Source organism: Periophthalmus magnuspinnatus, chromosome 3 (assembly GCF_009829125.3).
Source record: "Periophthalmus magnuspinnatus isolate fPerMag1 chromosome 3, fPerMag1.2.pri, whole genome shotgun sequence".
Taxonomy (NCBI): Eukaryota; Metazoa; Chordata; class Actinopteri; order Gobiiformes; family Gobiidae; genus Periophthalmus; species Periophthalmus magnuspinnatus.
In genome coordinates, this window is record NC_047128.1 from 35369419 (window position 1) to 35395219 (window position 25801).

The following is a 25801-nucleotide window of genomic DNA, read 5'->3' on the forward strand; positions in this document are numbered from 1 at the left end:
GATAGTGTTTGGAAAGTGGTGAGTTTGCAACGGGGAAAAAGAAAAACAGGAATGAAGGGGCTGATGGGTAAAGCTGAGATTAATATAAGATTCTTTTTTTTGAGTGAGCGGGTTTGATCCTTGACAGTAACATCTGAAATATCTCACGTTTACATGATTTCCTCGGACAGTAAATGCAGTGGGTTGGGTTTTTTTTATAATCAGTATATAATCTACTATTACGCACAGCCTTGAAAGGATTGTTAGATGAAATATAACCTTTGCGTACGTGTGTTGATGAAAAAGCATATGCATTTATTCATCGTTATGCTGCTTACTTCCTGCCCTGGTTAGCTCTAACTAATATCATTCTCATTCATTTGTGTAACTGATTAACGGTGTATATTTAGCAGCCTATTTCTCAGCAGTAAGCGTCCTTGTATAAAATCATGTAGTGTACATTTGTTGTTCACTGTGAGGCCAATAATGAAAGACGGGAAAATATAATCACTCTTGCCTCATACTGGGAAGGGACTGCGGGATGTTTCTATTTTAAACTACCATCTGGAGTCTACACACCTGCCTGATGTAAACCACCTTCCTCACTCAAGTTATTTACACTTTGGGTTTCTGATCAATGTTTATCAAATCAGTAATGAATAAATATTACGTTATCATGTTTTAATTTGAAACAGCCATAGCAGGAGTAGATCCATCCGAGCGGGGAATCCCAAAGAGTGAGGCACAAAGCCAAACCACTGACAATATTTGAGAGACATCTGCTTGTGACAGATGAAATTATTATGACCAAACATGTGGGAATTAATCATTGAAGTCATATTTTTTGGCAGTAAGGTTTCAATTTTGTATGATGTGCATCTGCTCGCTAAGATGTAACATAATGGCGGTTCAGGAGGGTAAGAAGGAGAGATTACACTGGGATCGGTCAGCTGAGTTTAAATATTTCCTCCCTTTTTTTAGAGGAAGCGGTGAACGAGGTGAAACGTCAGGCCATGTCGGAGCTGCAGAAGGCGGTGTCCGACGCGGAGAGGAAAGCCCACGAGATGATTTCTGCTGAGCGCTCTAAAATGGAGAGAGCCCTGGCCGAAGCAAAGAGACAGGCCTCCGAGGACGCACTAACAGTCATCAACCAGCAGGAGGACTCCAGCGAGGTGAGCACAAAGTCCTATTCAGGCCTAAAATAATCCCAGAACAACACATTCTCCTCTGCTCCAAATTATAGTCCCTGTGAAATCCTGACAATGTTTTATCATTAGGCACAGCTGGCTCAGTATGGACAGCTCTGTATTGTCATATTATTAAAGCAATCCAGGCCTGATAAATATGGCAGACAGACGCAGATGGCTGGAGCACACTGCCAGACTGAGACTATTACAGAGCAGTTGACCACCACCTGCTGGCAGCACAAGTCAGTGGTCTTGGACCCAGGATTAATAACAAATCCTTACAGACCAAGCCACACGAAATCTGTTCCTATGCTCAGAGATTCCTAATGTTTTGTGCAGAAGAGTAAGGCTTTATGAATAACTCTCTCTTCCTCCTGTTTCACCAGAGCTGCTGGAACTGTGGGAGGAAAGCGAGTGAGACGTGCAGCGGCTGTAACACGGCGCGCTACTGCGGCTCTTTCTGCCAACACAAAGACTGGGAGAAGCACCACCACGTGTGCGGCCAGGGCCTGCAGGGTCTGCCCGGGGGCAGCGGCGTCCCTCTGGGCACGCCCTCCTCCAGCTCGTCCACCTCCTCCAGCGCGCCCCCCACCCACTCAGAGAGCACCCCGCCCGGCCCCCTGTCCCTGGCAGCTCAGAGCAGTATGGCCGCCGGGGCGGGTAGCGGCAGCGCGAGTGTCTCTGCCAGCCCAAAGGAGAGCAGTTCCAGCAGTGCCTCTCGCTCCACGACCCCAGCCACGCCTGCGCTCTTGGACGCCACCTCTCGCTGACCTCTGACCTTTGAACTCTCCTGTTTACTGATGAGACAGTGCCCACACTCCACTAAACCAAACTGAGGAATCTCCATCGCACTACGCTCCCGCTCTTTCCTTGTTTCCCCTTGAGAGTATTTAGACTTTGTCCAAATGCATCCCTCTGAATTTCAGAAACATATCAGTTTTGTTCAGCCAAAATATGAGTAAAACTTGAAGAATCGCCCTCAATGATGATGAATGATGTCCTCAGAAGGACACAAGACAAGGGCTGTTGAACTGCAGCAGTTATATGGAAAGAATAAAGCACTTGGGTAGGATTTCCCTTTAATTTAGTCAATTTTAAGTGAATGACACCCAGCCTTGAGACGTGCACTACTAATTCAAACCATTTACTTTAATAGCGACAGGAGATATAAGTTTTCTGTCTTTTAAAACAGAGGGAAACCTGTGGTGCGATTCATTCCTCAGACAAACAACTTAGTATTTATTTAGTTCTTTCTGGCTTTAAGGGAAATGAGAAGTCCAAATATTCTACGTAAAGAATAATGATGATGAAGATATGAAACAAATAAATTTTAAACTGCTAACTACCTTGCTAGCGAGCCAAGAAATCTACACCGGACTCACCTCTCTGCACCATTGTGAACCCAAATGAATTCAAAGATGACAAATAATAAACCTGATCCAAACTTTTGTATTACACTGCCAAAGTGAGTAAGTAAGCGATAAAGGAGAAGCACTCATAACCAAACGCTAAAGCAACACCACCTCCTCAGCAGGAAAAGCCACTCTTGAGAAGACTAAGCCGTAGTCAATCAATGATGGCCCAGACTGTGAACAAGGACTATGCTGTGAACTACAAGAGAGACTTCATGGATTAGATTAAACCCTGCCACATTGTGATTTAGGTAAACGGTAACCAAGAGTAGACAAAACCAGGAGAAAGGGAAGACAGCCTCAAAGGATCTCTGGAGCTGCCAAAAACCTCAACTTAGTTTGCATAAAAACTTGCAAATTGTTTGTAAGTTGTTTTTTAAAAAGCTCCAACGCAACACGGAATAGCTGTTACCTTTACCATCCTTTTCCAAAGCATGAGACAAATAGAGCATATCGAAGTGAACGGCGGTGTAGACTTGGTTCTCCTCTTTCTACCTCCCCTCCGCCCCAAATCTTCCTTTGACGCTCTTCCCTAAAGACTACAAACATGGACGCCCAAATCTCCCTGAATCCTGCTTTGGACTTTGCCTCACATTGCAGTGGGAAACACACAGGACTATTACTTGCTTGTAGATATTGTTCCTCTTTTCAACTTTTCGATAATGTCTCTTGTCGCTGATGTCCACATGTGCTGCCCAATTGTGTATATTCTGAGAAATGGACTTTGTTTTCGTTCAACTACTTTTTTTGTTTCATTTCATTCTTGTCAGTTTGAAAATGAGCAGTGAAGTCGAGAGTTAGGACGCTCTTTGAAGGGTTGTACTTATTGTTTGATTTGTTGTATCTATATTAATGATGAAATGAAAGCCCACTTGTAGAATATTTTGTACTGCTCGCATTGTAAGACAGTGAGAGGACAGAGGTGCAATATGAAGAGAATTCAGCTACTGAATGGAACCTCAACAACTGCCCATAGGGTGTCATATAATATAGATACATATAAATATATTTAAAACATCAGTAACTTAATTAATGTGAATGTACATAGTATTTAATGAGGTCCAAAAATGTGTTTGCCAAATAACAGAAACCTTTAAGGATTAAAGTCAAGAATATGATTTTTGTTCACAGTACATTTGTTTCTTTGATTTTTTTATTTTTTATTTTTTTCTCTCAATCTCATTAAAACTGAAAAAGATGACCCAATGTGGAAGAGATTGTTTGGAACAGAGGAAATGGCTCCAAGGATGAAAACAGAGCAAGAATAGACACTGTCAATCTTCCCTCTAACCCTCATTGTTAGAAAATTCAAATTGTGCTTCGTAAATTATTTAGCAGCACATTCAAAACAAAAGGGAATCTGAAAATATTGAAATCTCTGTCGTTTTTTTCACATTTAATGACTGATTTGAATATGACGTGCAAACAGTCCCCTTGTGCATGTCTCGTTATGTCCAGTAAGATGCAAGAAAAGTGCATTTTGCATCATTTGAAGTAATAAACCAGTGTTAAGCTAAAGCTAATTTGACACCCAGCCATATGAAATACTTTGACTTTACGTTTATACAGTTTAAGCTAACAACCTTCCCAGATTTATGGTCACCCCTTTAAGTCCATTCTATAACAAAACGTGGACCAAAACGTGAAAAAAAAAATATTTTGGCATCGCAGACGATAGGAAAAGTACTTATTAAATGCATAGACTTGTGCCATTTGCTTCTTGGCCTTCACTGATCACTCGTCATGACCCGTTCACACACCAGCTACCTCCAGTGACCATACAGCTAACCACCAGGAAACATTGGCCTGGTTTTTTGTAAAGCACGGCCGAAATGCAGACATGGACTCACACGAGATAAAAAATAGCGAAAGGAGTTGTCAGTTTGCGAGTAAGACGCCGTTTTCACAACATATTGACACGAGTCGACCCTCCATGACAAACACTACGACTCCACGCAGACATGTAGTACTGTGCAAAGGTTTTTGGGAAGCGGAGTGCTTTAAAAACCCATTTGAATTGTTAATTTTGGTTTATATTCGGGTCACTGTTGAAATCACAAAGTGTGTTTTGTACTTTGATCCATATTTACTTAATTATTCAAACTTCCCAAGGCACAATACTGTACTCATCATCTCTTTACTGTATAAATCACATCTTCAAAACCATAACATGCCATTCATATGAAAAACCAATAGCGTGCAAACCAAAGTTATGCTGCCGTTGCTCTGTATGCTTTGACGTGCTGTGTGTGTTTCCAGATCTGTAATAATGAAGTTCGATCTCTCCTCTTTGCCAGTTAACCAAAGCATCTAAAACACACACAACAAATGAATGAATAGCAGTGAATAGGCTACATCTTTCACATGTGGAGATCTTACTTAAGCAATCAAAGCTTTTGTTTCCTACACAGTGAATAGTGCTTGGCTAAAACAATAGGAGCGTCTTCTGTACAAAGCCTGATTACAGTTACAATGCCTTTGCAGAGAGATAACAAATGCATGGTAGATTTGTGATTGTATTTTTAAATGGCAATATATTGTTTTGTTTTGTTTCCTTTTTATTTCATATCACCCAAACAAACTACTTGAAACGTTCAAAGCTTTAATCAAACATTGTACAGTACATCACTTTCACGTCAAAACGGTGACAAGGTCTTTCCGGTAAACTGTGTGTCGCTCCATGTCTGCACGTAAGTCATTACGGAAAACAAACCAAACCCAACATATCCAACAATGACCAAAATACAACCAAAAGCATTTGTGCTACTTTTATGTTGCGTTTGAGCTCAAAAAAACAGGTTTGCGGATTTCAAAAGGCACTACTTTTACTTCAACATACATTTTATTCTTCTGAAAATGTCGTAATGCTTTATTGTTGCTATAAACATGTTGTAAATGGCAAACACAGGACGGCTCTGTCAATGTTGGATTCTGAAAAAGTGAAATTTTAAAATTCGATAAAATGTATGAAACACAAAACAATGAAAACATAATAATTCTGACATGTTTCTATTTAAGCTGCTCCAGAAATGATGAGTCCTTTAGTCAAACTGACACTGAAGACAATTTTAAATAGTTTTGTTCAAAAGCCATTGGTCTGGACGGTGCTGTTTCTTTACATTGAAAGGTATTGTTTCTAAATAGAGAAACATACTGTATTGTGCAATAATATGGAAAACACATTCTGTAGGAAAGGTTGGCTTTTTGATTTTTCTCATTTAGTTTTCATTTTCCTCCTCAAAAAGGTCATGTTGCTGTTTTTAGATGAAGTAAACTGTGCCAGATGAATTAAATTCTGATTTATATTTATTTCTTGCATGCTTTCCTCCCTGTTGCTATAGGCTACTGCTCTATACTGCTCTTTAACTGTTCGCTCTGTTGGATGTGTGAAGCTGTAAAACATTCTAATTCAGGTTATTGTCTGTGTTGAACAATGTAACTGTGTAATTAAAACATGAAATCAAATATTTGTTGTGGATCTCATTTACTATGTTCTCAAAATGGTGACATTAAATAATAACACCAGCTATTATCAATAAAATAGATTTGTCCTTAAACAAATCTCTCACATTTATAACAGTTTGGATATTTTTATTGCAGAATAAGACTCTCTGCATCTTGAGTGCACTCTCCTCTCCACAGACTTGACCTGTAACAAGGCTTGTGAGCGGTTTGTCTCCATGGGGATAATTTCAATGTCATACTGTGGCACATTTCAGGCACAGCAATAAGGTCAATAACAAGACAATCAGGTCACATGACAACCAGGTCACATGACAACCAGGTCACATGACAACCAGGTCACATGACAACCAGGTCACATGACAACCAGGTCACATGACAACCAGGTCACATGACAACCAGGTCACATGACAACCAGCCTTCACCTGAAAAGTCACAAAATAAACCTGAGTTCTCTTTTTCATAAACTATCAAACGCAGAGACAGTTTTTAGTTATTAAAAACAATGAAAACACATGACATTTGTCCCTAAACTCTTTCTCATAATAGTCAGTGTTGTGTCACTTGTGGCCATCTTCAGGACTGTCACTCCTGAGGTAAAGTTGTGAATGGGCGTGGCAGCAGAAGCCTGTGCAGCACGTGCCCTGTGGCAGCACGTGCTTTGTGCCAATCATCATCACTGTGCTCTGTGCGTCACGAGTCCCGGGCGCACAGGTGATTTCATTTAGCCTGAGTGTCTGTGTCAGGTGTGGAGGCAGGAGTCCGCAGAGTGTTTTCTGCGGGGCTGCTCTGTGGGCAACTACTGCGGTCCTCTTTGCAGATGTGCAGTTTGAGCAGGGAACATGGCGGAGAAGCACATGGATCAGGACTACATGGATCAGGACTACATGGATCAGGACTACATGGAGGACGGCTCCTGCGGGCAGCATTACGCAGAGGACCCAGTGAGTCATTTTCTCTTTGGGCAGTGATAATTATTCCTGTGTGTGATTAGTAGCTTTGATTATTTGAGGTGCACAGATCCGTCGTGTTGCTCTGTTTTGCTCTATGCTGCTAATGCTAAAACTGCACAGATCTTAGTTTTTGGGGCACACAGGAGAATCTGCAGACACGCCAATCATCCTGCTGCGTAATGTCGCATTTCCTGCACAAATGTGGGGCAGTGTGCCGTTTCATACTGCTATGGATGTGGCTTTAGCAGAAAACTGTAGGTGACAGGAGCAGATTACATCATTAGAGGCAGACATTTGTCCCTTTTTAAGTACTGGACAGTCTGCTCACTCATAAGTAACTAGACAGGCAGCCTCTGACAGCAGGTCTGTTAAGTTACTGGGATCTGGAACTGCAGCAGTGTTTTGGTAGGCCTACATGAGGGGAAATGCCAGGTAGGGCTCTAGGCTCTTCAAGTTAACATGGAGATTCTGGGTATAATTTGACAGATGACCACTGCTTTTATGTTTGTGCTTTTATGAATGTTGTGTTCATAGGAGCTGGCAGCTATCAAGGCCAGAGTGCATGAGCTGGAGATGGAGGAAGAGTCAGAGCGTCTCAGAGAGGAAGAGGAGCAGTGTGATGCTGTGGACATGCAGCTCCTGACCAGCAGCCCTCGACTCAATGAGCCAAAAGGTCTGAGCTACTTTTGTCTGTCCTGTTTCGGTCAATACTTATCATACAATTTGGAAGTCCAGACCATATTTTTAGCCAGGTGTGCAGCGCTTTGCAGCCTCCAGGCAGGTGAGGCATCACATCCTTCACCATCTGGTGAACACCTGGGACGCTTCAATGTGGCCACAGCAGCATTCACATGTGCCTCATCACTGCCCAATGAGACGAGAACCAGAAGGGTCCTCCTTTCTGCCTCCAGCTATTTTCTGCCTCTGTGGTTCTCTCGTCTTCTTCTCTACGTCTTCTGTTCAGTTTAGGGCTTTGGGATATGTCTGGGCCAAGTGATGAAATCAGATGACATCTTAGTGCAATATTGTTAATATATTCTTTGTTCCTCAGGGCCGTTTTACAACATGACACCTGAGGAGAGAATAGATGCTGACAACAGATCGGTCTACGTAGGAAATGTAATATTTGCACTTCATTGCTATACTTGCATTGAAACCATAATCACTGACCAGCAATTCAAATTCCAGGTGGACTATGGTGCAACAGCAGATGAGTTAGAAATCCATTTCAACGGCTGTGGTCCAGTGAACAGAGTGACCATCCTCTGTGACAGATTTTCTGGTCATCCAAAGGGGTATGGATCTATGAATGTATTCACACTATATAATGGTAGGACTGATGGGTTTTAAATATATTTAAAGTGTATGTATTTTTCTATATAGCTTTGCATACATTGAGTTTTCTGATCGAGAGTCTGTGGAGAGCGCCATTGGCTTGCATGAGACTTTGTTTAGGGGTCGAGTTCTCAAGGTAATGTAATTTAAAATGAACCCAGTATAGATGTACACATAAGTAGACTTGTTGATATCCATGAAACCCTTTATGGCCTTACAGGTACTACCTAAAAGAACAAACATGCCAGGCATCAGCACCACAGATCGGGGTGCTCACCGTGGAGGTCAACCCAGAGGCAGGGCCAGAGGTTTCCGGCCTCCCAGATACCCCAGCAGCTCTCGGGGCAGGTTCAGGTACCAGACACCCAGACCACAACATCAGAATCCACATCCGTACTACGGAGGCCCTCCTGTGGGCAAGAGGCAGTGGGGACATATGGATTATCATGAACAGGTGCCCAAACGTTATCCTTGTCTTCTCCTCATCACTCCACCATCAGAAGAACTGGGCACTGGATCAGGTGGACAACACTATCCACACCAGCGTTGATGTTTAAGAGGCCTGGGTTGAATGGACTTGATCAGGCTGACAAAGGTTTGCCTACAATAAGTTAAAAAAATCTCCTCAAAGGAGTGTTGTGCATATTAACATAATTGCATGGACAATCTGCATCAGTGTCTTTTTAAATTATTGTTAAAGCATACTTGTATTGTAAACAAATAAATATTCCAGTGTTTTTACAGGCTTGCAATGATTTATTTACAAATTCATAATTTACATGTACAACACAATACTCAAGGCTTTATGTACAGTGACAGGTGACTGCAAAAGTCAAGCATTTTGGACCATCATCCCAGACACGATGCCATCGAATGCTCTGGGGGGGGAAACAAGTTATTGAATTGTTTATTTTTTACTTTAAAAAAAAATAAGTCTCACTTGGACTGAATTGGGTCCCCGGGGTTGTGAAAAGGGTTGCACATGACGTCAGTGAAAGAATTGTGCAACTTTCTAAACATCTGAAAAGTAAATTCATTTATAGTTAAATTAATTTTCAATGGTCAAGAACAAAATCAACTTACACTTCTAATTTCATTGTCCCGTAGTGATGTATTTGATGAATCCACCACAATGACAAATTTTACTTTGGAGTTGGTCACATAACCATATCTAATTAAATGGTCAAGGAAAATGGTTCAACTTTGACTACTGACTTAAAAGCTCCAAAATAGGTCAGCTGAGGGATACTGTACTAACAAAGATTCACATATTTGCAATCCAGACTTTGAATTGCGTGGTAAATCCAGAATGAAATATTTTATACACAGGGATATCACGTACTGAAGTGTGTATTTTGGATCCTAGGAAAGGTTTTAATTTACAGCACAGTCAATGTGTTAAACTTCAAAAGCATCATTTAATTTACACTAGAATTATTACAAGTCAGTTCTTTTTCCAGGTTTTTCTGGCCGGAGCCTTTTCATAAGACCTTGGGTTGCTCACGTGCACTTATACGTGCATATGTGTTAGGGAGGCAATTTTAATCCAAAACACGAAACGTGTTATATAAAGAACCAAAGGATACACTTTGTAGTCCTCAGTGGGGTAGAGCAGACCTAGATACAGCTCTCTCTGGTCACCAGACTTACCCACGGCTGAAATCTTCTCCTCCACCACATCCAGAGACGTGTGGACTGTGTAGTGAAATTTCAGCTCATTTTGAGTGGGAACACTTCGGATATACAACGGATAGTTCTGGAAAATGTAAATATTTCAATGATAAAGATGCTGCACACAGAATCCCTAAAGTGAAGGCTGAAGAAATAAGACGCTACATGCTAACACTGCTAGCTCAATTTCATTAGACTGTCAAGATTGCCTCATCAACTGACTAACAACAGCGTAAGACCTGCAGTAGCATTGCAAAAATGTACTAGCGATCAAATGTATACCCTGAGATTCGCCTTTTACATGAAATAAAGTGTAAAATACCTCTTTTGCGATCACCGCTATGCACACCGCCATGTTTACTTCCGGGTTGGTCTCCCGTGATGGTCACGTGACTTCTGCGCTTTAGTTTCAAAATATAAAAAAGGCACTAGAAAACACTTAAAAGAAAAGTTTTATTCATTTTAAACAGTAAAATTTATTATGCAAAAATAAAAAATATATATACTAAATAAATTGTCAAAGCGTTTGTTGTCGATGGGCGTCTCCCCTGCTCACGTGACTCACGTGACATGAAAATATATTTAAAAAAAACTTCCTCAAATAAACGCTCACATGATTCAACTTGAGCAATGACAGAACACTCTGTTTTTACTACTTTGAGTCTTTTCTGTGTAATAATATGTTTTTATGTGTCAAAGACGGGCTCAGCTGCCAGTTCTCCAAACATTATCATTATGCTCATGGATGACGTGAGTTGGCTCTGATTCTTTTACAAATTTGTGTAACATTGATTGAAAGTTAAATTTGCCTGTTTTAATGCATGATCATCATCATATTGTCATCATATTGTGCTCAGTGATGGTTTTCTCTTTATTTACCTTCTTTTCAGATGGGTTGGGGTGATCTGGGGGTCTGGGGGCAGCCCTCTAAAGAGACCCCACATTTAGATGCAATGGCAGCTCAGGGGATGTTGCTGCCAAACTTCTACACTGCAAATCCTCTGTGTTCCCCTTGTAAGTCTGCATCTGTGTTGGTATTTAAGGATCGTAAACGAGTAATCTTGTTGTATGTGAACAAACTAACCAAAAGTGAATTGCATTTTACTTACACTCTTTTTTTGACACTCATTTCTTGTAGCCAGAGCTGCTCTTCTTACTGGGAGGTTACCTGTCAGGAACGGTTTCTACACCACCAATGCACATGCCCGAAATGGTGCAGCACTCAATAAATTGTTTAAGGTATTTGCAAAATACAGTTCTATCATACAAATAAAGAGTTTTCTATTTTTGCAGCATACACCCCCCAAGAAATAGTTGGGGGGATCTCTAAAGATGAGATTTTGTTACCAGAGATGCTGAAGAAGAAAGGCTATGTCAGCAAGATAGTTGGCAAATGGTACAGTATGCATTAAAAATATCCAGTTGTTACGTGTTCTATGCATGCTATTATCAGTAATAATGTGTACACTACCCTATACATTATTTAATATTAGTTTTTTTCATGTATTACAGGCATCTTGGGCACAGACCTCAATATCTTCCTCTTAAACGTGGATTTGATGAGTGGTTTGGTTCTCCAAACTGCCACTTTGGCCCTTACAACGACACAAAGGAACCTAATATTCCTGTGTACAACAACAGTGAGATGGTTGGAAGGTAATGTTTAAGTCGCCATAACGTACAACAATGACTTTTAGGATCAGTTACATCATTGAGTACTTCAACTGTACTACAAGTGTTTTTCCTTATGTACCAGTTGTGCTTATTAAAACAGTTTACTTTTCCTGACAAAGTAAATTGACTATTCAGGGTCATAAGAACTGTCAGGCAACTAAAAAGAAAAAATAAATGATATCCTATTTATTAATGTCAAAGCCAAAGTTAAATCTGTAACTGGACAAAAAGTTGTAGGAGTGAAGACGTAATCTGACCAGAAATGAAGAACCGGCTTGGACAAGCAGCCAAACGTCTTCACTCCTACAACTTTTTGTCCAGTTGACAGATTTAGCTTTTGTCTTTTACTTTGGATCAGACCTGGACGACTGAGGGATTACACAGACATCCTATTTATTATATATTTATATGTAGTTACAGTTCATAGCACTGCCAAATATTTAGTATTTTCTTTATGATCAGGATTTTAGGCTAATTTTACCTTCTTAAAAATGACAAGGTAATAATAACTCACTCATTATGTACTTGTCACTGCTTTTGTCCTTTCTCAGTAATGTGTTTAGTTATGAAAAGACAGAATCTGTGTTCAGTGCTGCAAAGAAAAGGGTTTATCTGAATATAAACAAAATCACTACAGCATTTTTGTAGTGGTACTTTGTGAATTTGTGTTTCAGGTACTACGAAGAGTTTCAGATCCTCCGAGAGACTGCAGAGTCCAATCTGACACAGATCTATTTGCAGGTGTGTGTAGTGACTATGCTGTTCTCTCACTGTTTTAAAATGTTTGCCTTTTTGTGGCTAAACAATTTACCTCAACCAAATTGAAATTGTAATCTCAATTGGCACAGTTATCAAATCACAAAGGCTACGTTTTTTTATATAACAGAATGTCCTCTGTAAATATCCTGTCTTGTTATACAAAATCTTGTTCTACCTGAAGTGTCGACCTTTACAAACTGAAACTCATGGAATTCTTGTTCATATTTCACTCTTCTCTCAAATGTTAACGGTCCTGGATGTGTTTACAATGTGCACTCTGTCAGGAAAGAACTGTGATTATGTTAAATATGATCATACGACATGGGTTCAAATGCTTTTATTTGTACCGAAAGACAAAGAGTAACCTGGCCTGTTTGTCCCTCTGTGACTGTGTGTATTTTATCTTCTACAGGAGGCGTTGGACTTCATTCTCCGTCAGACTCGAGCTCAAAAACCCTTCTTCCTTTACTGGGCCCCTGATGCCACTCACGCCCCTGTGTACGCCTCTAAGCCCTTCAGAGGGAAAAGCCAACGCGGAAGGTGCGGCCATTTTACTCATTTGAAAATTAGCGAAACAAGGAGGTCACGCCATCAAGCAAAGTTCAGGTCAGGTCAGATCTGTAGAGACGCAGCATCGTCTCATATCAGCAATAAGAAAACAAGCAACTATAAATGACTAAAGGCAAGATTCAAGTGTTTAATGCCATACTGTGGACCATTCCAGCATCTCTACAGAGACAAATCAAGTTACTGACCCTCAGAAAAGTTACATAGTGCACGTTTGAATAGCATTTTTATAGATACACCTGCTTTTGTGCTGCTTCCATGGGTGATTTCGTGTTGCAGATACGGTGATGCTGTGATGGAGCTGGATTACAGTGTGGGTCGGATTTTGGCATCGCTAAAGTCTCTGGGCATCGACAACAATACCTTTGTGTTCTTCACCTCAGATAACGGTGCTGCTCTGGTGTCAGGGACTGAAGGTAGTTTGAACAAAGCGTGTCTAATAATTCCAACAACTTTTGCCCGGACGACTGTTTGACAATTTTAATTCACAGGTGGAAGCAATGGGCCTTTTCTCTGCGGGAAGGAGACGACTTTTGAAGGAGGGATGAGGGAACCGGCCATTGCTTGGTGGCCTGGACATATAAAAGAAGGCTCGGTAAGGAACTGACTTGGAAGTAAATGACTCTTTTCATTACAAAGTACTAACCAGGTGCAATCTTCACATCGTACTGGAGAAGATCATGAGTCGTCAGATTATTATTTCTTCTGCTTTAGAAAACTCTGAAATCCCGCTGATACCAAACAGAAGTACATTTCACTCGTACTGTGTTTAAGGTTACAGTTTCCACGTTGCATGTCTTTACACAGCATTTTTGATACTTAACAATGGTAAAGTTGCTTCAGGAGATTGAGCTCTGTGAACACAAAAGATTAACTGTTTGATTGTAGCAGCAAAGTGTGTGGGCGCCTTTTACTGTTTCCTAAAATACTGAATTTTTGGCAAGAGCTGATGCCCCAACACTTTCCCCCCTTCCCAATTTAACCCCCCACCCACACAGTGATCCTCTAAGCCTGTGCATTCTGCAAATGACTTTTAATTGTATTAGGGGCAGCTGTGACACGGGGCTGTGACGCGGGGGGATTTGGTGCGGAGCGTGCGGAGGCTGCAGTCTGCGCAGTAAGCCTTGCCCCTGGCTCATCTCACAGGGGTGTGCTGCGGCCTGATAGCACTGCAGAGGAGCCAGAGAGAGGGGGATTGGGAGCGTCTTAAGCGGCTAATCTGTTTGTGTGTTTGCTGAGGTTGGATTGAGCTGTAATGAGGACTTCAGTATCTGAATATGCCAGGCGCGCAGGATAAAGGAACGAGAGGAGGAGGGGGGCAAGGAAGGAAGCAGCTAAGAAGTAATGGAGGTGGTTGGTGCAGGAAAGAGAAGGAGGAGAGCTGAAGAAGCTGGCACTGCCTAGCTGCCAGGAGTGATTTTACGTTTGCCGTGCGCCACCACATTTTAATTGACCGCAGTTTTTACATTTGCATGTGCAAGTGTGCAGAACATGTCTGTGTCCTTTGTTTTATCCCACATGCCAATGTAGATGCTTGATTAGTGGTGTATGTAAACACTAAACAGTGTCAAGTGAATGCAAACATATGTACAGAGTGATGCTCAACATTGCCTGGTGTCACAGGAGTAAATGCATTGAGTATGGAGATCTGCAGATCCTCCTTGAGGCTCTCAGAGGTTGTGATGACAGAGCTACTTTGTTGGACCTATACTGTAGCAGTTTGTGCTGCACGGGCAAAGGACAGAGCCAGAATGAGGCTCTTTCATTTCACATACTTGTGAAATCTCTGTTGATCTGTGGTCTATAGTCTATAAGCTGCTGGAACAAAGCGTGGTAGGCTACAAAAAGCAATACAAGCAATTGTTTAAAGGGATTTAAACAGTTTTATTATCCAACTTGGACGCACAAACATGCATTCACTAAAGTAATGCAGCTGTTCTGGTTTGGCAATTTAAGGCTTACTTTACAAAACCTGAGTACTCAGAACAGCGAGAGAGTGTAGTGGAATGAGGCTGCTCAGTGTGTAGATGCATTCCCCCAGTGCCTGAAGAGGCCAAGGCTCTGCACACAGAGCAGGGGGTGTGGGCGGGTCCTGGCCCTGCACTATTGTAGTGTATCCCGTCTTCTATTGTTGTGTTTTATCAGACTGGGGACACATGAGCAAAGCAGAGATAATAGGGATTGAAGCACTGGTTTTGTGATAACCAGCAGGAGTCACAGCGCTGAAAAAGAGATGACAGTGAAAGTGATGGAACAATAGAACAAAATACATGTTTTGTCTCAAAAATGGAAAGACAAATATCTCTCATTTGAAACAGAACCAGTGAATTTGCTGCTCCATAAAATGAATCATTGCCATTCAGAAGGTTAAAGGAATCTCAAATTATGTCTTATTTATTGCTTTTAGTTAAAGGATTTTGATTCTTCTGTCCTTTTGTCCTGTCTTTTGTTTTGTGCTGCAGTGTATATATCTGTGTGATGGGGACTTTTAAAAGTGAAAAATGGAGAGGAGCTAAATGTGTTTGTGTGTGAGAATGAGTGTCTGGATGTGCAGATAGATCAGGGAATGCATTGCAGAGTCTTTTCTGCAGCTAGTTCAGTGGCGACAGAAGAAAAGGGAATTCATTTCAGTGCTGAGAGTTAGTGTGTGTGAGTGGAGCCTTGTGTGTGCCGGCCTGCGATAGCAGCAGCGGCACACGGCACTGCAGCTGCACAGCCCTGATAGTGCTATCTGATTGTGAGCGTGCCGTCTCCCTCTAAGGCTCGCTCAGGAGAGAATGGAACGGAAGATCAAGGATGACAGCAAAAAAATGGCATTTTATCTGAAAATAGTTCAAAGTTTATAAATAAAATAAAGCTTTTCAGTGGGACTGGGAAAGGGAGATAAAACAGCAGCTCACTCCAGCTCCAGCGCTGCCCGGGCCGTGTCCTCTCAATACTTTTACCATTTTCTCATCCAGTAAACTAATTTAAAGGCACGTTTAAAATAAACTGGGGGCCAGCTGGTAACTAAAGACACACATATCACATCAAAACTATGCCGTGGCATCATGTTAATCATGTTTGTGTGAAAAACTCTGATTTGTCACCGTGCAAAGTTTGACTGCATGTACATATGTTTTGACTTGCAGGTGAGCTTTCAGCTCTCTAATGTCATGGATCTCTATACCACGAGTTTGGCCATCGCCGGCATTAGCCCTCCTGATGATCGAGTACTGGATGGACTAGACCTGACCCCTGTCCTGCTCAACAACTCTCTCAAAAACAGGTGTGAGCATCGTGAAACTTGTTGCTTGCTAAATACAAACATTATTAACGTAACAGGTTTTATAATGTTTCACCTATTGTCAAGGCCCATCTTTTATTACCGTGGGAATGAGCTGATGGCTGTGCGTCTGGGTCAGTACAAGGCCCACTACTGGACCTGGAGTAACTCTTGGGAGCAGTTTAAAACCGTAAGTCGCCTGCAGACACTGTCCTGACTGTTTTATTTGCTCACCCTTTTTTGTCTCCTAATCTCCCTCCACCACAAACACTTTCTCTGCTGGAGTTATCTCTAAAATGCCTCATCAGTTGACTGCTGTGTACATCAGAGCATAATGAATATTAATGAAGAGCCCCCACATCAGCAAACTTACATCATTCATCAACTAGTTGACGTGTTTGTTAACTCCAGTGGGTTTTTTTCTTCCTGTCTGTTTATGTGGCTCACTCCCTGCTGTAGTCATTCTTTTTGGTATCATGGAGCTTAAAAGACGGAGGCAGCAGTGTCTGTACTAATTACTAGAGCGGGGCTGATTAGACGTATCAGAGGAACAGTCAGATCTGACTCTGAGGCAGGACACGGAGGCGTGTCTTCACTTCTCTGTCCATAAAAACATGTCCCGCTCTCCTCTTCTTTGATCCAGTTTGTTTTATGCCCCATCGGTCGCTTAAATTGCTCTCTCCTTCAGGGCCGCTGAATCAATAGTGGCCTCCTTTATCAACTCATGTGAACTGAAGTGGAACTTCACAAATAATGGTGTCTGATTGCTTGTGAGTTGCCTATTGATTGGTGTGTGTACATGAAAGAGGGAGAATAGGAAAAACATGCACATGCATGTTGTGCTCTCCATACAGATGCCCGTGGCTCTGTGTTGAATCGGGAAACTCCACTTGTTTTCAGTTATTTACTTTATCAGAGAAAACGGGATTTGAAATTCAGTTACATTTGATCTCTTTATGCAAGTTATGTTCATTAATCAGTTTTTGCAGAGGTGACTGACCATTGCATTGACCATTTTCATTATAAAAGTATTTTTTAATTTAATTTGCTACCCGAGATCAGAGAAAATAAACAGGAGAAAAAAACAAAATTGCTGGTTAATAGCTGCTGAAATTGTTGCTCTGTCCGAGCTATATTCTTGCTGCTCAGCCATGGAGAAAATGAGAAATTTCACAGGGTTTAAAAGGCTCTCATCAGGTTCTCCTGAGGCAGAACAGTGATGTTAATGCTCAGAAAATAGACTGTCTCCAGTCTTTAGTCTCTGGATTATATAAAATCAGTTATGCTGCTCCATGAGACATGTGACTGCATAAAGACATTTTAGCCTCATTCAAGTCGCTGGTTGTGGTGAATAAACGGTGACTGTGGCTGTTTTCTGTTTGTGTGGTTCATGGAGACAGTGGATTTGTTTTATAGTGTAAATGTTTAATAATTACTACATTACAGTAATCAGCCTGCTGATTGTTTTATTCTTACATTTTGCAGTCTGATGTTTTATGGTTCTGTTAAATATTTGCTGTACAACATACAAATAAACCGTGTGTGATTATAATGAATTTACTGGATAAAATCTGTGCAAAAGTTACAGAAGAAAAGTTTGATTTCTTTCTCACGCTTCAGAGCAGCTGCAGAATATTACCTTTTCCAAAAAATCCATCTGGCCACCCCTGGGTGTCTCTGCACCTTATCTCGTAATAGCCAGCGCTCTGTTCCAGTTTGAAAGCGGCCTAGTTGTATCCATAGCATTAATGTCAAGGAAGATAGGGAGTTCTTCTTTTCAGTCCCGCTACAAGAGACAGTCAGAGAGATACACGCAGCAGGCCTTTTTCTCGGCGCTCCTCTGGGATTTTTTCTGCATTTCTAAGCTGCTGCCTCCACAACACAGGACAAGTCCAGATCAGACGAGGTTGCGCGGGGCGGGGGGTATCTATCTTCTCACACACTCACTCCCTTCTATATGTATTTTGAGGTGCTCTGTTTAGTGATCACAGAGGGGTGCAGCAACAGTGGCTTACAGATGAATGCATTCTCAATATTGCTTCATCAGAAAGTGTGTGTATGTGTGTGTGTGTGTGCGTGCGTTTGAAGGCAGCAGCACATCTCCAGGGGGTTGTGGAGGAGTGAGAGTGACTCAATCAGGCTGTGATCACCGCCAGACTCTGGGGCAGGGCGCACAAAACTGACTGAAGGGCCATTTACATATACAGTAGACCTGCTTTATGGGCCGGAGACACTAACTACAAAGATACAGAAATATGACGATGACACGGTGTTTGTTTTACATTAGTCAGCAACAGTGACGCATTTGTTTTTTAGTTACTATTATTTTGCCATCTGGGTATTGCTCGGCTTTCAGACAGTTAAAATTCATGTTCTTTCTTTGTTCAAATGCAGATTTTTGTTGAAATACAGTGAGCATGTGTGAATTTCTTTTATATTTTTCATATTTCATGGCAAAATACAATGATATCAACAGGGAAAAGTGGCTCTTGCGCCTCATCTGGACGTACGACATCCTCACATTGTTCTGAAATTTACCAGTTGCAGAAGTAGAATAAAGCCTGTCACACGCTGCAGGGTTTTTCAGTCTTAAATGATTATTAAACCTGCAACAAAAACGCAGAGCACAGAGGAGACATGGACGATTGAATTGGATTAAAAGTTGAGATCTGTCAGACTATAGCTCACCTCACATCAGCTGTTTCCTCTTTACAGTAAAATGACTCCCTTTGAGACGCTAAAATGTGCCAAAAGTTTAGATCCAAGTCAAAAGTGGGCTGTTATTAGTTGTGAAATATGGTGCAATAGTTTAGATAAATGCTTCCAATGCACAGAGAACGCTCCAAACTGGATTAGCTCTGTTTTATGGGCTGGGTCATTATTTGTTGAGGACAAATTCTAATGGATAATATGGATGAAAATGCTGCAGTTTAACTTCACAACAACATAACTCACTTCTCATAGTTTCCTGAGTTTGTATCTTGCGCCTCTGTGTGCATCTCTCCCTCTGCTGCTGACGCTCTTGTTTTATTGGCTGGTGCAGTGTCGTGATGTTTCGTGGTTACGATTTGACGAGGACCGAGGAAAATCGCACATGAAGATGCAAAGTTGGGTCACGCCTCGGGCAAATGATCCTGAGGTGTGAGGCGGGCTTAACTCGTACAGATTTAAGCCTTTTACGAAACCAAATATGTCTAAAAAAAAACATATATGATTATTTTTGAGTAGATAATGTTATTGAAGCTGAAGTAAATACAACATCTAGACTTTAATAAGCAAATTAATCCATAAAAATATAACTATTAGCTATTAAAACTATATTACATTTCTATTACTGGGCAGTGAAACATAACATTTCTAACATATGCTGTAGATGATGCAAAGTTATGTGTAAAAAAAACAAAAAATAATTAAAAACGTACTGACAAAAAGCGTTTCTTAGATGCAAAACAAAATGTACAAGTAGAATTTTAGTACCACCCACAAAAATGCTTATCAGTAATTCAAATACACCCTGACATCTTTAAAATCATGATCTATTTTTAACGCCTGGTTTTTCGGTTTTGATGTTTCAGGGAATCAACTTCTGCCCCGGCCAAGAGGTGCCCGGTGTGACCACTCATGATCAAATGAACCACACTTTACAACCACTCATCTTCCACCTGGGACGGGATCCTGGAGAGAAGTACCCAATCAGGTGCGCTAAAACTATAAGCACTACTTGCTACTATTACTTCTTGTGCGGTAACATAAGTACTAAGGTATTTTTGTCCGTCGCTAACACGCTGCATGTACGGTGTATGATCAATGGTGATTTAGTGGTATAGAGAGCTGGAGTGCATTGATTTGCTCAGCTGCTGTTCGCCTGATTACACTCTGGTCTTTGTGATTGCAAACAGCTCAGTGAAGATCACAATCTGCCTCTCGACCCTCTGCAGGTCACACATGCAGGAGAAATGGTCCAGCTCTAAATTGAGACTGAATGCTGTTTAATGGGGTTTTGTGCGTCTCTGCTGCAGCTCAGGGAGAGTTAAGAAACACTAAGGACACGGACAACACCTGAAACTGAGGTTTTGGTCCAAATAATGTAGATTATAATTTGTTTTTTTATATTGTTAATATCTGATAATATTATATTTATGTATTTATTTATATTTGTGCATGTGTAACTTACAGCACAATTTATAAAAGCACTGTTTTTTACTGAGTTAGACCATCATAAGTCACATAAAAGCACAAAAAACTCTCCCACTGTGGCCCAGGTGATACAAAGAACGACCTTGGCTGTTGGTGCTGATTTGTAAATTGGCAGCCATGTTGTTTTTATCAGTCCCGGGGCAGACGTGGCATTAGTTCACCACCATAAGTGTGTGAGGAGTCAGTAAATAACGCAATGGAAAGCAACTTTGTGCAGATCTAACAAACATTTTGACCTCTGTTTTCTCTCTTTGCTGTCTAATTCACCAAAGTTCTCTCCGGCCTCTTTTAGCGAGATTGGATAATAAAACATTAATGCTATTTTTTTTATTCGGCCTACCTTTTATCCTCGCAACTGGAACTGAAAAATAAAAGAGGCTGGATTCAATCAGTATGCAGCGCGTTGGTTTAAGCGCATACACAAACTTATATCAGCCCGTAAAATGCCAAGTCGTATTTCAGTTGTCTACCAGGTCAGACGCCACGCCTTTCTACATGGCACAATCGATGCAATCTGCTGTTTTAATTATATTACTCCAAAATCTGGCATTTAGTTTCTCTGCTTACCACTCAGTCTGTCCTTCTCGTATCCACGGGGAGCTCTCTTGTGTGTGTGTGCGTGTGTGTGTGTAACATTTTGTCCATGTGCTCTTCAGTCCCCCAGCTGGACCGACTGCCCAGATATCATTAATCTCTGTCTACACCTAAAGAGCCACTTAAGATGATGTAGGAGCTGTCTGCACACATACCTTCAGTACTGTCGCACGGCACTGTACACAGAGGCGCAGTCCTGAATCTAAAGCTGCGATTAAACCTGAGAGAGTCGGCGCGTCAGTGAGGCTCATGTTTATTCTCTTCTGACGAGGGGGCAACTAACAAATAGTTCAGTAGTCAAGTCATCAGTGATTATTTCTCTTCTGCATGTTAGATTTTTGCACGTACGAATGTGTTTTGACGGCAAATATTGACATAAAATCTCCAGTTTTGATTTAATAACACTGCTGTCTTCACGGTTTGATGTATTTTGACACAGTTTTTCATTTACATACTGATAAATGTTTCGTTAACGCTTATTTTAGTGGTCATTTAGTCAAGATTATTCAGATTAATCGTTGCATCCCAATGATCTGGTGATATCGTTTACAAATCTAAGACTGTGGTCTACAGATTTCAAGTCAACCCTTAGCTCACAATTATTTATTTTACCATTTTTTACCAAGAAATATCGTCTTTTGAGATTTGTCAAAGGTTATTTGAAGTGAGAAGCAGCAATTCATACAAGACAGATCTAAAAATACTGTAGGTTAGAGGCACATAACTGCAAATAACAACTGCAACTTATTGTACTTCAGAATAGGATCAAAATGAGGTGAAATGTCTTCTGTAATTAGTATTTTAGCCAGATCCCAAGGCTGGAAAGTGGAGGGGGTTCTGTCAGGAGAAGAATATAGTATGTCATCTTTTTTACACTCACTACAGGCAGGTGAGGTGATTTTCTGCGGTCGACTGTTGTTGTTTACGTTGTTGTTGTTGTTGTTGTTGTTGTCGTAGGTACATGGACAAGCCTCATGTTGTTGATCTATGTCTGTAGTTTTGGTGGTCTTTGCCTCTTTGCGCTCTACATCCGTGAATTTCCCTTTCCCTGCCTTCTCCTCGTGCATCTCTGACCTGTGCAGCCATAAGGTTAACTCATCCTCCGCTCTTAGCTGCAGCTTTCCTCCGACTCCCCGTCCCAAGAGCCCCCCTTCGGTCCACCCAGGCACGGACGAGGCAGGTCTCTGCAGGCGGCGCGGGCTCAGACTGGCCTCATCTGCTGCCCGCCACCAAGCTCTTGTATCGCCAATCAATAGTCCTCAGTGAAGTGCTCAATTTCCAGTGGGGAGGAGAAGGCGCAGAGGGGAGGGGCCGGGCAGGACAGATGTATTTGATTGTCTCCTCAATTCCCCCACCTTCTGCTCTGTGTGTGTGCGTGTGCGTGTGTGTGTGTGTGTGTGTGTGTGTGTGGGTGCAATCCTGTTATGAATCAGTAATCAGAGTGGTGACACACCTGAGCAATGCCCCATCCCCCTTGGGTGCCATACATTATAAATCAAAAGACTTCATTTGCATACATGCTGCTTATTATTCCAGATTTTGCCTCTACACCACTAAGCTAAGGGTTATAATCATGATAATGAGCTGTGCTGACTGTGGGCTTTTCATTACGTGTTTGCGAAGGGGGCATAAACAAATGGTATTATTATTTTTTGATTTAGAGGTGCGCGCTGTAAAATTTTCAATGCATAGACAAAACAATAGAAACTTCTGCTGGACAAAAGGTTTCTGAGTTCAGGCCGTGCTTGGCTTGCAGACACGTTTGCAGGAACTGAATGCTTAATGCACTCTGATAAATCTTCCTTACATTTACTTGTAATAAGATGCTTTATCAGTTATCATTAAATGAATCGCAGCTATCGGGAAAGGAACAGATAGTAAGAAATGAAATATCCCCCGTGCTGATTGGGATCATGGGAAGCAGAATTTGCGATTTCAGATAGCTCAGGCAATTTCATCTGAATCCATGTTTTTTCACTGAAAGAGGGAAGATTTATCCTTATCTTCTGTGGGTCAAAACTCAAACATTAGCGTCTGTATGATGAGCACGGCACGCAGAATGAGACTAATTGCAGCCAAAGCAGCACCAGTCGAATAATTGTGGGGTAAAGCAGAGAGTGAGTATCGGGGATAGGAGCAGGTGCTGGCTGATGGAGGAAGTGTGCTGCCCGGTGGGAGCTCCGAGAGGGAGGGTAGGTGTGAGCTGGACAGAGCCTGGGGTTATTACTCTAATTGACACTTCACCTCAGGCACATGCACATGGTCCCCGGGGGCCAATCAGAGGGCTGGCTCAGAGCACGGGGAGGAAGCCGCGCTGGCACAGGTGCTGCTGGAGAGTGTATCAGGGGTGTAATTGCACTGCTCATATTTGTCTATACGTGTGTCACCACCAGCACAGCGCCCAGTCCCCAACACACACACACATAGCCCATTAACCTACAGGTCCTACTGAGAGCGGCGTTCCTTTGAAAGCCTTCGGGGCCCCATGTTTTACACTCTGAATATAATAATGCACAGAGGTGCTCAGGCTCGCTATGTCCAACAGCAGTAATTGAGAGACAGGGGATGGGAAAGAGGTCACACGGGTCACACACTGAGCGGATTTTCCCAGAAGCTACGAGCAGATGACCCATGTATATGTATGCACTGTGTATGCACTGTGCTTTTTTACACAGGCTTCACAGCGCATGTATAACCAGGGTAGATAACATATATGTGCAGGTGGAGATGATATAGTTTATATTTTTCACTTCACACAGTCAATAAGTGGTTTAATCAATGCATTTTGTCACTGGAAATGGAAGTGGAATCTCTTGCTTGGCTTTATTAGTTTGGAAAGACTAATGTTGTTGTTTAATATGAATAATAAATCTGAGTTTGACTGGACGTTTCAAGTTGGAGTGACATTTCATTATTAATTTTCCATGATTCTTCAGCTGCTCTATGAGGCTTATGGAAATGTATCTACAAGTCTACGCTAAAAAAATCACAAAGGTCTTGACCACAGACAGTAGAACAACATAAACTGCTACTGCTGGATGGAAACCACAAACCTTCTTGTTATGAGATGGCTGCTTAACAATCTGAGCCACTGTCCCCACATGAAAAATATGATGATGATTATGTTATTGGATCACTACGTTCTGATATTTACTGTGTTTTTCTGTAGTGTGCTGACCAAAGAGTACCAGGACGTCCTAAAAACATTCACACCGATCGTGCAGCAGCATCAGAAAGACTTGATTCCTGGAGTTCCTCAGCTCAACATGTGTGATCGGGCTGTGATGGTGAGTAAAAACGATGCAAAACGATGTCCATCACGTTTAAAACCAGGTGAGTTTTAATTAAGCAGTTCTCTGTGTTCACCTCTGAAGTGGAACAAAATCAGTAACACAATAACTGAACCTGAAGCTGAAGCTCAGATCTAAGGTTTGTAATTTATTAATGTAGCAGCATTGCCCTCTTGTGGTTTACGTCGGAATCACAACTGTGGGGTAAGAATGAAGTTTAAAATAATTATGGGCATAAATAAAATGATACAGAGTCATGACGTTAAAAGTAATGTCATATTTATTAGTGCTAAACAGAGACTGGAGCAAATACTCAAACATGTTTCTGATATTTTTATATTTTCGGTTGTAGAACTGGGCTCCTGAAGGATGTGAGAAACTGGGGAAGTGTCTGAAGCCGCCGGAGTCCAGTCCATGGAAATGTTTTTGGCCACACTAAACTCACAGGGACTAAAGCAAAAACTTGCACAAAAGTGTTTTTCTCTGGTGTCGTTTGTCACTCCTGGATGAAGGGATGGATTTACAATGTGAAATATTTAATATAATATTTGTATTAAATATTATTGTATTTTTCATGATTTGTGCTCTGCTGGTGATTCTTGACAGTTACACTTTTTATTTAAAATTATTGTTGTCTTTGGTTATTTTTACATTTTCTGAAAAAGGGATGTTCTGTTTCAGAACTGAATTTTAAATAAAGTTATTCTTGATTCATGAGTCGTCTGTATTATCATAGTGTGTGAAAATGACACTAAACACTGTTCAGCTCGGCCTCAGTCCACGTCTCCGTTCTTTATGTATTTGAAAATAACTTTTAGTCACTGCCTTATCAAAAAGGAAATGGTCTGAAACAGGAAACAGAGTAAAGTCCTACAGGGTCATGTCAGAGGGTCAGTGAAACGCTGCAGATGGAAGTCGACTTCTGAAATCCTCCAGAGGGATTTATGTGGAACTGGTGAGACACACACTCCTTAACACACACACACACACACACACACACGCACCCCAACACACACACACACACACACCCCTTCACACACACCTCTGCAGAGACCTGTGCTTTACAGAGTCAAAGTTGCAGTGTGGTGCTCCCCTCTGCTGGACACTTTGTGCTGTAATGTTGGACACACAAATGTTTTATTTTCCTTTTACAGACGACCGTGTTTGTGTTTTCTTTTGTGCAGCTCTCACTGTATGTCTCACTCTCACTGTATGTCTCACTCTGTCTCACTCTCACTGTATGTCTCACTCTGTCTCACTCTCACTGTATGTCTCACTCTGTCTCACTCTCACTGTATGTCTCACTCTTCGTCTCACTTTAGACCCTATAATGTGACACACTGTCACTTTATCAGTGTTGGGTGCTGCGTGTGAATCTATTCAGTTTTTGTACTTTTCAAACTGCACATTTCCTTTTCTTCAGATTGTCAGTTTCAGATCATCTACTGCAGCTTTT

General features: G+C 41.5%; 4 protein-coding genes across 10 annotated transcripts in view; 3 read left to right on the plus strand and 1 right to left on the minus strand.

Annotated features, from left to right (window-relative positions):
* Nucleotides 1-6043, plus strand: part of cbfa2t3 (CBFA2/RUNX1 partner transcriptional co-repressor 3) — a 39259-nt gene extending 33216 nt beyond the window's left edge. For all 6 annotated transcript variants that reach the window (XM_033987631.2, XM_033987633.2, XM_055231478.1 and 3 more), the window contains 2 exons: nucleotides 961-1151; nucleotides 1553-6043. In XM_033987631.2, the coding sequence (XP_033843522.1) occupies nucleotides 961-1151; nucleotides 1553-1936 (575 nt within the window). In that variant the 3' untranslated portion in view covers nucleotides 1937-6043. The remainder of the gene's footprint in view (nucleotides 1-960; nucleotides 1152-1552) is intronic.
* Nucleotides 1-9069, plus strand: part of pabpn1l (PABPN1 like, cytoplasmic) — a 299018-nt gene extending 289949 nt beyond the window's left edge. Inside the window, exons 2-7 of one of the 2 annotated variants that reach the window (XM_055231525.1) lie at nucleotides 6852-6984; nucleotides 7528-7666; nucleotides 8045-8112; nucleotides 8182-8288; nucleotides 8377-8464; nucleotides 8549-9069. In XM_055231525.1, the coding sequence (XP_055087500.1) occupies nucleotides 6883-6984; nucleotides 7528-7666; nucleotides 8045-8112; nucleotides 8182-8288; nucleotides 8377-8464; nucleotides 8549-8878 (834 nt within the window). In that variant the 5' untranslated portion in view covers nucleotides 6852-6882 and the 3' untranslated portion in view covers nucleotides 8879-9069. Of the gene's footprint in view, nucleotides 1-6698; nucleotides 6985-7527; nucleotides 7667-8044; nucleotides 8113-8181; nucleotides 8289-8376; nucleotides 8465-8548 lie in introns of those variants that run through there. The other variant, XM_033990862.2, reaches the window with a different exon arrangement.
* A 4-nt stretch (nucleotides 9070-9073) lies between these two features.
* trappc2l (trafficking protein particle complex subunit 2L) lies at nucleotides 9074-10393 on the minus strand. Its single transcript, XM_033990880.2, has 5 exons — nucleotides 10322-10393; nucleotides 9915-10084; nucleotides 9412-9499; nucleotides 9269-9348; nucleotides 9074-9206 (listed from the first exon to the last, which is right to left on the minus strand). Exons 1-5 carry the CDS (start codon nucleotides 10352-10354, stop codon nucleotides 9161-9163), a joined length of 417 nt encoding a protein of 138 aa, XP_033846771.1. The 5' UTR covers nucleotides 10355-10393; the 3' UTR covers nucleotides 9074-9160.
* Nucleotides 10394-10606: 213 nt separating this feature from the next.
* galns (galactosamine (N-acetyl)-6-sulfatase) lies at nucleotides 10607-25061 on the plus strand. The gene is made up of 14 exons (XM_033990066.2): nucleotides 10607-10749; nucleotides 10890-11013; nucleotides 11138-11212; nucleotides 11293-11395; nucleotides 11512-11655; nucleotides 12348-12414; nucleotides 12845-12972; nucleotides 13279-13415; nucleotides 13491-13594; nucleotides 16131-16267; nucleotides 16352-16454; nucleotides 19840-19961; nucleotides 24225-24342; nucleotides 24698-25061. The coding sequence occupies exons 1-14, from the start codon at nucleotides 10630-10632 to the stop codon at nucleotides 24782-24784; spliced, it is 1569 nt and encodes a 522-aa protein (XP_033845957.1). The 5' UTR covers nucleotides 10607-10629; the 3' UTR covers nucleotides 24785-25061.
* Nucleotides 25062-25801: the final 740 nt, after the last annotated feature.

What these genes read in the sequence shown, in the direction of transcription:
- trappc2l (XM_033990880.2), bottom strand. Translation starts at nt 10,354, where the DNA reads ATGGCGGTGTGCATAGCGGTGATCGCAAAAGAG. An exon ending in GGGACAATGAAATTAGAAGT is followed by an intron (nt 9,349 to 9,411) that starts GTAAGTTGATTT and finishes TTTACTTTTCAG; the next exon opens with ATGTTTAGAAAGTTGCACAA. An exon ending in GGGGACCCAATTCAGTCCAA is followed by an intron (nt 9,207 to 9,268) that starts GTGAGACTTATT and finishes TTCCCCCCCCAG; the next exon opens with AGCATTCGATGGCATCGTGT.
- galns (XM_033990066.2), top strand. Translation starts at nt 10,630, where the DNA reads ATGACAGAACACTCTGTTTTTACTACTTTGAGTCTTTTCTGTGTAATA. An exon ending in AACAACTCTCTCAAAAACAG is followed by an intron (nt 16,268 to 16,351) that starts GTGTGAGCATCG and finishes CCTATTGTCAAG; the next exon opens with GCCCATCTTTTATTACCGTG. An exon ending in TGTGTGATCGGGCTGTGATG is followed by an intron (nt 24,343 to 24,697) that starts GTGAGTAAAAAC and finishes TTTCGGTTGTAG; the next exon opens with AACTGGGCTCCTGAAGGATG.